At 35.8% G+C, this 14,649-nt stretch overlaps 1 protein-coding gene across 2 annotated transcripts in view; it reads right to left on the bottom strand.

Moving 5' to 3' along the window:
* Positions 1–255: 255 nt before the first annotated feature.
* The window catches only part of LOC135220487 (troponin C-like), a 15,199-nt gene continuing 805 nt past the window's right edge, over positions 256–14,649 (bottom strand). The window contains exons 2-7 of one of the 2 annotated variants that reach the window (XM_064257620.1): positions 12,791–12,808; positions 9,629–9,659; positions 6,770–6,913; positions 2,953–3,072; positions 2,146–2,277; positions 256–442 (exon numbers count right to left, since the gene is read on the bottom strand). In XM_064257620.1, coding sequence (XP_064113690.1) covers positions 414–442; positions 2,146–2,277; positions 2,953–3,072; positions 6,770–6,913; positions 9,629–9,659; positions 12,791–12,808 — 474 coding nt within the window. In that variant the 3' untranslated portion in view covers positions 256–413. The remainder of the gene's footprint in view (positions 443–2,145; positions 2,278–2,952; positions 3,073–6,769; positions 6,914–9,628; positions 9,660–12,790; positions 12,809–14,649) is intronic. The other variant, XM_064257621.1, reaches the window with a different exon arrangement.

The raw sequence follows: 14,649 nt of genomic DNA, 5'->3' as shown, positions 1-14,649 counted from the left end.
CACCTCGGTGGTAGCCGGTTCGATTCTCGGCCATTCCATTGAGGAGTGAGATATGTGTATTTCTGGTGATAGACGTTCACTCTCGACGTGGTTCGGAAGTCACGTGAAGCCGTTGGTCCCGTTGCTGAATAACCTTACTGGTTCCATGCAACGTAAAAGCACCATACAAACAAACAAACAAACAACATTTCACGAGACCTTGGAAGTCTTCTATCATTGAAAGAGTCATCAGCTCGTGATGAGATATAGTACAACTTTTGCTCGTTTTTATTTTATTTTTTATTACATCTTGAAATTCCGCTTTAAGCAAAAACTCTACACATTTGCTTGTGAGGACAAGATAAACAAAATAAATTGAAGCTCTTCGGAGAAAAAAAATAATTAGATTTCTTCGACAAGGAAGTCCAGCTGTTTTAGTCACCAGTCATCATCTCCATGAATTCTGAAAGATGAAGAAGAAGTAGAAGAAACATATTAGAACATAAACAAGAATGTCGGTTCTTACCTCTCACAGAGAGAGAGAGAGAGAGAGAGAGAGGAGAGAGATGACGAGAGAGAGAGAGAGAGAGAGAGAGAGAGAGAGAGAGAGAGAGAAGGGGTGGGTTGTGGGGAGACTACATTACATTTAAATTCAATTACAACTAGAACCTGGAATGAGAGCAATTGGAAAAAGCTCAACCGACAATGTATGAAGTAGGTAAAATTCCTTTACATAAAGCAAGTTCAGTTTCACAGCTAACTATTCTTCTCAATTTACAGTAAATAATATCTGTTGTATGGTTTAATTCACTGATAGCGTTTGCAGCTTTACATTGACTTCAATTCTTCAAATTCATGAACATCTTTCGTCTTATAATTGTGGCAAAAGGTACATGTTTCTTAGCCTAGAACACACACGGATTCTTCAGACTTGTAGGAATTTGGCTGTGCAATTCTAATTGAGCAGTTACCATCTTAAAACTATTACGTGTCGTAAAGATATTAAAGATTATATATGTGTAGGTATTGTTTGATTATTTCGAATTCTTATCATTAAATGATTTTATGATTATAACAGATTTCGTATAATGAGTTCATTTGTTCGTATATCATGGGCAGATTTGAAATATTTTTGGAGAATAATCCTTCCTATTGAACAGAATTATTTGGCCATAATACGAACATCAAATATTTCAACTGTTGCCCTTTGCCATACTTTTTGGCACTTCCAAAATTATCAAACGCCCATTGAATATATTCAGTACGATGCCCCAAATCATATCAGATGAAAAGGCAATATTAAAAGTGTCCAACTGCCTGTGTATTGGATTCGATATCACACGTAATAAATGGTTAAACTTATTCATTACAATATTACTCAACATGATACAGAAAACATCTTGCATAAGGGGTTACATAACACGTCTTGCTCTTACTTTAAGACATACACGACAAAAATGAAGTAGCGACAGTCAGGCCAATTGTACTATAAAGAAATTAACAAAATCGCACTATCACTAAAAAAGGAGACCGCTGTTGGACCACACGAGGGAAAATTCGCGTATAGAGCGCGAGAATCTTCCTCCGTTCCGTGTTCAGTTGAAAGCTATTGAACTATAGTAGATTCACATCACCCGTGCATTTGACGTCTAGGCCCGTCCCTTACGACGCTCCTGATTGGCTGTTGATAAGCCAATCACAGGGCTGGAAACTCTCAGTCTCTCTCGAGAGTTTGCACGGGTAGGATCTATGTTCCACCTCTCCTGAAGGATACGTTTGAAAGACGCATCCCTCAGGAGAGGTGGAACATACATCCTTCCCATGTTAACTCTCGAGAGAGACAGAGTTTCCAGCCGTGTGATTGGCTTATCAACAGCCAATCAGGAGCGTCGTAAGGGACGGGCCTAGACGTCAAATACACGGTTGATGTGAGATCTACTATAGTATTGCATCATGCTGAGTAATATTGTAATTTAAAATGAATAAATGAGAGTGATGTAATCTGTAAGTGTAACCAATCATGTGTGATATCGAATCCGATACACTAGTTGCAACACTTTTAATCTTGCCTTTTCATCTTTTTTGTGATTTGGGCCATCTAACTGAATACAATCAGTGGGGGTTCGATAACTTTTTTCTTCTAAAGAATCTTCAGTAGATACTGACCGTCAAAATCAACGGTTCCAGAGCCATCCTCGTCGATTTCGTCCACGATGTTGTCGAGATCAGCGCTGGTCAGTTTGTCGTCCAGGGCACCTAGAATCTCCTTCAACGCGGACGTGGGGATGAAGCCCTGGCCTTTGTTTCGTAGATACATGAAAGTGATAAGTAACAGACAAAGGCTTCAATGTTAAATAGAAATATTCTAAGAAAAATGTGGTCGATATAATAGAACTGAGATCATAAGTTCTAGCTTATTAATTAATGTGTGGTATTTGGAGCTTTTGGTGATACTAAAACACTGTTTGAAAGAATATTACAAAAGGTAAAGGAGATATATATCAACTATTTCTAATCTCACTAAAGACGTTGTCGAAGTTTTCAAGTCTTTCTTTATTTCTTAGGAAAAGGAGAAAGACAAAATATTTTTCATTTCTCTATTAGTTAACTCTTAATTCAATTATCTATAGATTTTTTCTTGTTAGTGACGGTTTCTGCATTCTCGGTTCATGCCCAAAATACAAATTGTCCTCATTTTCTGTCAAACACCCGTTTTCTTCAATGGGTAACCCATCAATAGCTTCCCAACTTTCTCTCAAAGAGCAACCCAAATTATCCTCGTTTTCTAAGTCAACCACCCCGTTTTTTTTCTCAATGGGTAACCCTTGAATAGTTTCCAACTTTCGTTTAAAGAACGACCCAAAATGTCCTCGTCTTCCACCCGTTTTCTTCAATGGGTAACCCATGAATAGTTTCCCAACCCTCATTCAAAGAGCAACCATTACATTTGTGATAGAAATTCGAATGAAGTACCTTCCTTATCGTAAAGCCTGAACGCCTCCTTCAGTTCCTTTTGCATGGCCTCTTCATCTTGCTCCTCAAGGAAATGACCCACCACTTTGGCAAAGGCGTCGAAGTCCAGCTTTCCCGTTCCTGAAACGGACAAGCAATATTTTGCGTTGTTAACTATATATACCTGTAATGGTTTCAATTATAAATAGCAGAAATGAATGTGCTCCTATTGTTGTTTTTGCTTTCTGTGATTGACGCAGCTCCTGAGGAAAGTTGACACATTTTTCTAAAAGCAAAATACGCGTATTTAATGCATAGTGGTGAGGTACCTCAAATAGAATATGGAATATAATATCCAGAATTATTGGGAAAGGAGCAATGATTAATTATAACAACAAAAACGTCAACATGGTTGGGTTACACAAATTAAGGACAGGAATAAGCACGAATTAATGCGAATTTTCGTAAATTGAAGAAAAACCAAGTAAGGGAAATAGCGATTTTGGCAAAGAGAACTTCTTGGTCAGTATCGATATTACAAACAGAATTGAATTAAAGAATTCTCAGTATGAAGTCACATGAATATGCAAGAAGAACGCCTTCAGTAGCATATAAACCAAATTAAATGGCAGGAAAGAGTCAACTCTACCTGAAACAACTAATTATGATGCAACGGATACTAGAAGAAGGTAAAGGGAAGGAGACAAGTGTCCTAGAAGTTGGGGGTGAGTGAGTAAACAATGTGTCCCATTCCTTATTGCTCCTGTCAGGCATTACACCTTTCTCTTCTTCACCTTTCAAAGCGACCTATGAGTAGTTGATATCCAACCCTTTTTCACAGTCATTTCCTCCTCTACAAGATACTACTTAATAAAAGACACTTGACCTAGGGATCTTATGCAAGAAGTGTAACCAAGTTCCCAGGAAAAAATACACCCACAGGCGACAGGGAAGAAAGAACCTTCAGTAATAGATACTGTAGATTCTATAGATACTATACATTCCTCAGGGTCAAGCCTTGTGAACTATCCTCACCAGTCCGAAGGCAGGAGGTCCATGGTGTACCCTAATCACTGCTAATCTGTCGTCATCAAGGTCTAAAAGCAGAAAATAGTAAAAGTAATAAAACCTTTACTTGGAAACAGACTGCACGTTTACTGTGTCTAGACACATTCTTGTTGATGTTGTGCGAATAAGAATTCCTGTACTTAGTTGTACCTGAGCTCCTGGAGAGCATCTGCAACTCAGAATCCACTACTATATCACTAATGGCACACACACACACATATACAGCCCGCTGAAGCTTGTATGATGCCTACTGAGAGAGTATGTTTTAGACAGGATGGATGCTAACTTCTGCAATGCAATAGTTTAGCCTTAACCTTGCATTATTATATACTTCACCAGCAAAGTAAATAAATGTCTTGCATCTCGGAAGTGGAAACAGATGGACATTGCCTCGTGACCTTAGAGTGATTTCGCTAATGTCATATTTCCTGTCGCTGGGATTTAGCAACGCTAAATGGTAAAAAAAAAATGGTAGGAATTAGCTAAAAAAATATTTTTTTTTAACTTTCAAGATTATGACGATTCTTTGAATATAACATAGTGATCTCGCCTTGCCAGTTCATCAATTCGTTGCAGTTTCATTTGACAAAAGTTGTGCATTGATTTCTGAAATAATTCTGTAATTTTGGGAATGTAGGCAATTGTAAATTGCGTAAATATTGGCATTATACACCTAGCTGATCAAATTCATTGTGAAATCATTTTTTCGTGAGTAGCTGATGTCACTATGCACTCAAATCTGGGCATTCATTCAGTAACATGAATATTGTTTATTTCCGACGCACTTTAGGCGTGTATGGTTGCCAGTGAGTTGTAGTTCCTTTCTTCGGTGCTATCAACCAAGCTGTTTGCGAATAGATAGTCAGAGGTGATTGTCACCACCAAAGAGGACATTCCATTCGGCCAGTGCACATTTCAGATTCAAAGGCTCTACTTATGTTGGTGAATTGATGCTGAGGCATTTTTCAAATTACCAAAAAAATACATAGAAACATTAGCTATACAAATCTTCCACCATTCAAGAATCTGAACTCATAGATTTGAGCAGAAAATGCAAAATAACCTCAATGATTCAGGTCAAGCAAGAGTTCTAAGCAATATTTTGCTGACTCTTGAAGAATTGAAAGTTTGGTCAGTCCCATTTCTTTAGATCAGTGGTTTGCCTGTTACAATCTGTGTTCATTGTTGCATTCTTACTTCAAGGTAAAATTATTATTGTAGAATTGTTTTTATGAAGTCTTCCCTGGCAATTATCAACAAAACTTGGCGTTTGTTCAAACGAAACTACAATCAATCATCTTTTACGTGGAGAGTCACTGCTCATGTTGTAAGTTTCTTCTCGCAAAATGAACTAAAATTTGCGTCTGAGCATTAGCACTTAAATACCCTCATAGACGATGTGTATTCTCCAGATATTTTGTTTTAATCTTTGTCAAGGTCCTCCGTCTACAACTGGATGCTTCTCGCCATATTTCGTCTCTTCTGATTCTAATAAACTTATCTCAGCTTTAAAGGAACAGGTCAAGTTGTACAACCTAGGAATCTAGCCTGTGGTCCCGCATGGTAACACTGCGTCCCAGGCTTTAAATAGTTACGCTATGGAACAGCCAGACGCAAATTCCATTAAATAGATGCTAAACCAAGTTACGTCAAATCGTATCTGGCTAAAACGCACTTTATAAAAATTAAAATATATACTGACATACTTACGTGTAATGAGGTAACACGTAGCTTAGTAGCAGAGTAGGTGTGGTCCAATAAAGTTGACATCTTGCCATCGTGAGCAGCGAGAAGCAATTTTCCCGCCACTGGTCTGGCTGTTCCATTCGCCACCCAGAAAGGGCAGCTTACATTCAACAATAATAACTATCCTATTCCGAATATTAACGGTGTACTTTGCAAACAGTAAATTATTAAAACACTTTTCAGTTGCAAATGTACACCCAGATATCCTTTTAATTTCGTAAAACTTACACATAGCGTAACTATTTAAAGCCCGGGACGCGTTGTTACTATGCGCGAGCACCACAGTTAAAATGCATTTCTTAATTTTTTGCACTTTTTTTTAATGCGGGTGGATGTTTCGTTTTTTCGAACATAAATTTGAGAACGTTTTGGTAATTTCTTGCTTTAAGTAGATCTCTCCTCTTCCTCGATTCGTTTTACCGCTGAAGTAGGTTGTGTTTGGTGACTGCCGTCCCTCGCCCTGAGTGATCTTGTATTACTGATATATTAGTTTTCTCCCTCTTTTAATGAAATTACAGTACAGACATACATATAAGTATATGTGTGTGTATATATGTGTGTATACATATATACAGATATAAAGGTAGAAGCCACGAAGCAGAGTGAAACAGTGGAGTGCTACGAGATCTTTCGACTCAGGGTCCTCTACTTAGCTAAAAAAAGGACGTTGAGTCGGAAGATCTTGAAGCTACTCCATTATTTCACTTTCTTTCGTGGCTTCTACCTTTATTCATATATTTATCACGTTCAATCTTCTCGTGATTAAGTTATACATATATATACAGATATTTACATAAATTGTATGTGTGTACATACACATAATACGTATTTATTCATATGTATACAAACTTCAATATAGACACACTTGAGGGAGTGTATTCAAATTGCTTGTGATTAGCTTCAGGATCAAAAGCAAATTCACTCACTTGTGGAAAGAGTGTACTACTCTCAGTTCACCTTGTGACTTAGGCCATAGAGAGAGAGAGAGAGAGAGAGAGAGAAAGAGAGAGCTTTATATGCTTACCTTCCACATCATTATCAGCCAGGAGTGTCTCCAGCTCTTCGTTGATGTAGTTGGCGCCAAGAGTGTTCAGGATGGTTCTAATTTTCTCCTTCTCGATCTTGCCAGTCTTACCTTGGTCGAACATGATGAAGGCCTTCCGCAACACTGACGAGAAAAAGACGAAGGTTATTTCTGGTGATTAGAAATTCATTTATCGGTATTATGCGATTGGGATCCCGCAATAAGTAGTAGGTCCCGTAAATAGTATAGGTTTCCTAGCCACGTAAAAATCTCATCATTCGAGCCAGCCCTTACGAGAGCTGTTAATCAGACCAGTGCTCTGGTTAAACTAAAGATATACATAAATTTTCACTGCAGTTATGAGAGTGTAACTCGTTCCTCGATGACTTTTAGTTCAAGGTATTTAGTTCATTAATATGATACCGACTTTTCTTCTCTTAAAATGCGGTTGTGTGCACATTCAGTGTAGTACAGGTACTAGTGCGCAGAACATACGTATGGAAATATACTAAAGCTTATTTCTATTTATTTTCCTGCATATGAATGATCGTTCATTGCGTTTTTGCTATTGTATTCAACTTTGGCTACTTTATTGAACTTTTTCTACTTTATTAAACTTTTGTTACTTTATTCAACTTTTGACCTACGGAACACTGTTAAGGAATAACTACTATTAGTCGCATACCGGTAGACATTTAAATAAAACCACAGCTATATAATAAAAAAAACCACATATCCAGTTTCGTCCTAATTATTGCAGATCTATGTTAAAGGCTGAGAAAGAAAGAAAAAATATATAAGGCCAAATAATATCATTCTCGAGTTATTTGAGCAATACCTAAACTATCGTGTCATAAATGTTTTCAAAATCTTTTTATGAGGGAGTAATATTTCAACCTATAATATTTGTTAACACAGTTTTTGTATAAAGCAATCTAGAACACATAATTATACTTATTTATATATAGAGAATAATATACAGTGCAACATAAGCAGTGTTTATGGTATCATTGACAAGGAAATGTTTTTAGCTGTGCATGTACACACACACACACACACACACACACACACACACACACACATATATATATATATATATAATATATATATATATATATATATATATATATATATATATATATATATATATAAGAAGTAGTAATAATGACATAAATATTGTCAACAACAAAAATCACTTCCTTGTTCATTATACCACTAAACACCACTGTTCTTGTCGCATTGCATATTATTCCTTAAATGTGTGCTAGATTGCTTTATACAAACATTGTATTAACAAATATTGTAGGTTAAAATATTACTAGTTCATAAATAATATATATATATATATATTATATATATATATATATATATATATATATATAATGTTTACGGTAATTTATATATAGGAATTCGTTCTTACATAAGGAAGAATAATTCGAATATTCCGATGCACTTTCACGAGACGCGCGAAACATTAATGTCGACGGCTGATGGTGGTGGTGAAGACGAGACGACAGGTGTCCCTCTTATTTCGAGAACTAGTTCACCCCTTGGGCGTCACCCGGCCCCATCCCTCCCTGCCTCCTCCTCCCTTTCTCAGCCAGGAGGATGCCTCTGTGGGCGTGATTAGGTAATGAAAGATGTATTTTACCGGATTAGTGCCAGTCGAATTAGCATAAGACGTCGTGGTCGAATGCGAGATTTGGATGCGAGAAAAAAATGTTCACGGCATGTTGTTGGCAGCATTGCTAGGCCTAGACCATGGTTGCAATATCCCTGCACATCGAAATTTACTTCGCTTTGTATTAGTTTTTTTTAGGAATAACGATAGTCTCACTATCTTCCTATCTTTATAATAGATAAGGCGAGATTTAGATACAAGAAAAAACTGTTTACAGTATGTTGCAGCATTGCTAGGCATAGACCATGGTTGCAATATCCCTGCACATCGAAATTTACTTCGCTTTGTATTAGTTTTTTTAAGAATAACGATAGTCTCACTATCTTCCTATCTTCATGATAAATAAGAACGTCTTACAATAAAGAGAAACTGTAGCACAACATGAAAGATGGTAGTCTACAAGATAAAAACGACTATACTCTGTTCTTTTCCATCTGTCCATCCGCCTGTGATGGTCGGGCATGGTAACACTGCGTCCCGGGCTTTAACATTTAAGCTATGTGTAACTTTTAGGTAAATAAAAAGACATCTTGGTGTACATTTGAAACTGAAAAGTGTTTTAATAATTTACTGTATGCGAATTACACCGTTAATATTCGAAATAGGATATTTTTTAAAGCTCGGGACGCAGTGTAACCATGCGCAAACACCACAGGCGCATGAACAGATGGAAAAATACAGAGTATAGGCAGACTGGTGGACGGTAAGCCATCCGCAGATTCGAGCGAACAGTTCAGCGCCTGACTCTCGATCCATTTCTGAGACTACAGTCCCAAAAATGAGTCTAGATTCTTACTCGCTAAGCGACAACTCTACCATTCATATTAACTTTGCTGTTTATTAAAGCCGTTTAGAGAACTTTAGAAAAGCGCCGTAAAGCACAATCTTTCGAGAAATGAATTTATGGAAATTTTAGCTGAAGATAGTTTTTACAAACATATTTCTAAGAACATCCAAAGCACTTGTACATTAGTAACTGAAAACGCAATATGCACGCTAATCCGTGAATTGAATGCATACGTAATCTAAAGTACATTTAGCCAAAGAAAATGTTAAAGAAATGAAAAAAAAACGTTGTAAGTAAGAAGAAAGTACTAATTATTAATAATAATAAAAAGTTAACGAGACAGCGCGCAACGCAATGAGAAGCAACACTAATAGTTAACTCGGACACTTACTAGCCAGTTTCTCTTCGTCCAAAACTTCAGCCTGAAACGATAGATTTTGATGAAAGCAAAATATCGAAATACTCTTGTTATTTATCTTCTTGTTTTCTGCAGTGATGCTTATCAGTTCCAAATCTTAATTAGCAAATACATGAGACTTTATTACATGCTGGGTAAACTGTTTGTGAACTGTGTTGCAGAACACGATGGAAATAATATTAAAAAATTAACTGCAGTTTTTTTTTTAGTTCTTTATGTTAAACATGTTTGGATATGTACGCAAGAGTATAGTTCTTGCTTACGTGTGTATATATATATATAATATATATATATTATATATATATATATATTATATATATATGTATATTATATATTTATATATATATATATATAAATATATATATATATATATATATATATATATATAATATATATATACATATATATATATATAAATATATATATATATATATATATATATATATAGAAATATATATATATATATATATATAATAATATATATATATATTAATAGATATATATATATATATATATATATATATATATAAAACCAAATGAGTCCTCGGTGTCAATTGTTTCAGATCTCTGTGAATGAAATTAAACTTTAATTATTGAAAAAAAATTGCATTCTTGAATTACTCATTTTTTTTTATCAGAGTTGGTGACCATCGACTAAAAGTTATATTTAACTATAAAGGAAATTGGTGTTTTTTTTACTTTTAATTTCTTAAAATTAGATTAAGGAAATCGATGTAAAGACAGATCTAAGTCAGTGCTATCATGTTGAAGGCTTCTTAAACAAACTCATTAGAATAAATGCTCAGTATTTGTTAAGCTGTTCTAGTATTAATATCAGTATCAGGAAAAATAAGTGTTTCACAAAACGTGTTTAAAAATAAGCAATTGTAAGTTGACGGATAATCAATGTTAGATTTAGTCGTTTTCCATAAATGTAGAATACCTTTTATTAATCGACATGCTATGTTAGATTTAAGCTTTGTTAATTTAAAAAGATTCATGGCAACGCTAATTGCAAGTGCTGTTAAAATTCAACATTATTTACTTAGGTTTTAAGTTTTTTTTTTTTTTTTTACCTTCAAAACCGAGATTCTGCATCTTTCTTTATATCTCTGTCCGGCGAAGTGTAACGAAGCTGTTTATTTATACATCATGTTTGTTTATGTAATGACATCAGTCCTATGTACTGTAAAGACAAGAATTCGTTTCTTTCCCTCAAAAGACAACAATGCGTACACCGGCTCACTCAAACCCAGTTGTCGGATCGAAAATTAAGCTTCTATGTCTAATGGCTACAAGAACTGCTTCTGATCCAACACCTACAAGTCGGCAACACCCCCCTCTTCAGTTCTCTTATCCTCGTCTTCTGTTTTGAAGTAACTTTTTCTAATCGAAAAATGTAGTCGATTTCCTTGTAGCCGATGCTTCTTCCACTGACCTGCTCTATCTGCTTAATCTCTCTTTATATTCAGATCACTGCATCACGCGTTCACCCACATTTCTTTCATATTCTATTTTGATAACTTCGCCTCCCCTCTACTCAGCTGTTCATTTGTGCCATTCCAACCCAACATATATACTTTTCAGAGAGCTTCTTTCAACATCTAATCCCATTTTCCCCATTTAAGATCAGGCTTCACTTTTACGAAGTATACTTGACTCAACAATCTATGTGTGTGCGTGTGTGTATATATATGTGTCTCTGTTTTACCATCCTTTACGCTCTTCCTCTGTATCATCACATGCAAACATACCTCATGCTGCCTTCTTTCCCACGTCGAACTCATTAGTCCCATCTCTCATTCTTTCGTTAAAAGTAACTTGAATTTGCTGGACCTATGTGAGTCTACTACTTCCAATCTCCTAACCTAACAACCATCACTCCATTTTTGGGGGCCGTTATATTTTACTCTCTTGAAACGCTAACAATACCTGTCGTTAAGTCTTATTTCGTCCGTGTGCACAATTTGAAATCTAAATCGTGATATGAGAGTAAGTAAATAATAGGGCCGTAATTTAATTTTTAGAAAATTGCTGTGTAAAGAAAAAAAAATACTAATATGCTTCTTCAGAGGATATAAAGTTAAAGGCGTGTCGATTAAATGTAAGTTCTTAAAAGAATATATGCATTCTTACACTCATTACATACTGCCAGATTATTATTATTTTTAATAGTTATCCTGCGTATGCGTTAAATTCCATAAAGCAAAATTACTGCTGTTAAAATGGACATTTTCAAGTATGGTTAACGACACATCAGCCTAACCAGGGAATAAATAGATTAACGAGGGCAAAAGTAAAAAGGCATTAGCCTCTCTAGAACTTGGGATCTGATCATTGTTTTTATACAGAAAAGTAATAGCAGTCAGTAGTACAGAAAGATCGACGAGAAAAAAACACTACTATTTGCCCACATTATTATTGACTATACAAGATGTTGACTGCATTTGCCTCTTTCACTTTTGAGCTTAAATGTGAATAAGGTAAGACTGACTTCCAGATACTTAGAAGCTGCTCGTGGGGGATTATAAAAGCATGTGCTCACTCAAACACCAGCCAAGATGAGTCAAAGCCTCTACGCATTGCCAAAAAATACACGGCATCGGTAGGAAACATGTCTGAAGGGTCTTGTTGTTTAAGTGGACGCCAAATGGGCCAGAGTTTAATTCATGTATTATGTTTCTCTTTAACATAGGTTGGTTATGTCAGCAACAGCATTCAGATTTGATCGGTAACTTTCAGAAAACGGACAGATTACTTTGAACAGAAAACGAGCGATTCAACTTGTGTAGGGCTAAAATGGTGTAGATTTTGGGTCGTGGTCAGACTTTTGTGTGATGAAGGCATATATACCACAGCAACATTACCAATCACTCCATGAATAAAACAAGGGATTTTCTCTACTGCTACTCTCTCCAGTCGACCAAGAGGGATGGATCCTAAGGTGACATGATTTTGGTTTGGAGGGACCAGTTCCTATGGCTGAGTCCTCCAGAGGGACCCCTCCCTCCCTCCTCCTCCACCAGGGGAGGTCCGAGGTTCGTAAAAAGGAGGAGACCCATCCCCCCCACCTGAGGAAGGATGTGAGTGGTGTTGGGGGTAGAGGGGATATCTCTCTTTACGTGTTTCACTTACTGGTTGTGCTGTGCCAGGCTAGAAGAAAAGAGAAGGAAGAAGAAAAAAAAAAAAGAGTCATCATATGGGATTATCAACACAGAACTATAGAAGGGGAAAGACTCGTTCATCAAGTCATTGCAAGAACGTTTATACCGGAGTTGATCACAGTACTTGATCACAACGAACGAAAGACGGGATCATGTCATGATTAGCGAAGCCACTATTTTCCAAGACCATATTATACCACTTTGCTTCATAGATATATATATGTAAAGGTATAAGCCACGAAGGAATCTGCTGAGTAAAGGAAGTTGTGTCGAAAGATCTTGCAGAAACTCCGTTGTTTATTTTTCCTTCGTGGCTTATACCTTTATTTATGGATTTATCACGTTCCAAGCTTTCGTGATTCAGCTATACACATATATATGTATATACTATATATATATATATATATATATATATATATATATATATATATATATATATATGTGTGTGTGTGTGTGTGTGTGTGTGTGTGTATGTATATGTATATGTATGTATATATAAATCAGTGATATAATATTGTCTCGAAAAATAGTGGCTTCGCCAATCTAACGTGATCCGAAAGACGCCTTCCGTTCTCCAGATATGATTTAATGACGCGTCTTCATCCTAATTAAGATGAAGACGAAAAGGATAAACAATCATATTGTTACTAGCTTGTAATGTACTAAGGCTGGAGCGGTGCAATCCACGATACATAAAGTCTGTCGTGAAGTGGATATGTATCTCCTCCAGAGCTCAGAGGACGGGAAAGAACTGTGATCAGTCGGATATAGTACTTCTTGAATGAGCGTAAAGTCTTACCATATTTCATTAATTAATCTCTATATCTTTCTACAAAAAAAAAAAACATTTACTTCCAAAAATGCAATGTTCATTTTATCGGAAAAGATCAGAGTAAAAATTACTGTAAGTCTCATTTAAAAAAAAACAGTAAATTTTCCTTTTTATGGAAAAAAAGATTAAGATGAATCTCGTCACATAGATTTTTAGAAGTCAAAACATCTACTCTATTTTTTACTAGATAATTTATTATAAATAAAAGTTCATGAAGTAAGATCATAGATGATTTGATGAAGTCATTTATTTGAGAAGTAAAAATACAATTATCTAGTGTAAGTAACTAAGAATATATGACTCCAGTTCTTAAAATCACTAAAATCCTTCTTTGTCACTAAACGGATTTCGTTGTTTCACTTGGAATGATTTTAATCACTGGAGTGTGACATCTAAATTCTATACTTGCCACGGGATAGAGAGTAATTCTCACTATTATTATGATTATCATTATTATTATTATTGCTATCATTACTTGACTGACAAACTTCTACAGAAAAAAATCCCATACGCAGGAAAAAAAAAAGTCGAAGGTAGACCTGTGTTTCAGTCGCTCAAGGTATAATGGCTTGAAAGTCTCCAGATACGAACAAAAACCTAATATCTTGAAACACGAGCCAAATTAACTCTACTAAAACACAATGAAAAACAAGTACAGAGCAAACCACGAAATAATTTAATTTAACATAGCTAACACAAAAATAACTAACGCCAGATAACCTGGCAAATAAAGAATTAGCTCACAACAAACACTGAGTATGGCAGACTTGGCTAATACAGAAAACTAACGAGCGAAAATAGCCGATTCCATCACTTGTCCTCCCCTCAAAAATCGTATCTTTTATCTTTATGGCAACGTCATAATAATCGCCAGACATCCCAGCGCGCGAAAATAAAACCTAGTTTAACCATCAAAATCTCATGTGATTAATCCCTCACAGCGTCTGCAGACAAACCAGGTGACACATTTCCTTAATTACTCTCCTGAGTTTGAAAAT

The sequence above is a fragment of the Macrobrachium nipponense genome, chromosome 2 (genome assembly GCF_015104395.2).
Source record: "Macrobrachium nipponense isolate FS-2020 chromosome 2, ASM1510439v2, whole genome shotgun sequence".
Taxonomy (NCBI): Eukaryota; Metazoa; Arthropoda; class Malacostraca; order Decapoda; family Palaemonidae; genus Macrobrachium; species Macrobrachium nipponense.
The sequence above is the reverse complement of the archived record's forward strand: the minus strand, read 5'-3'. Positions and strand labels throughout refer to the sequence as shown.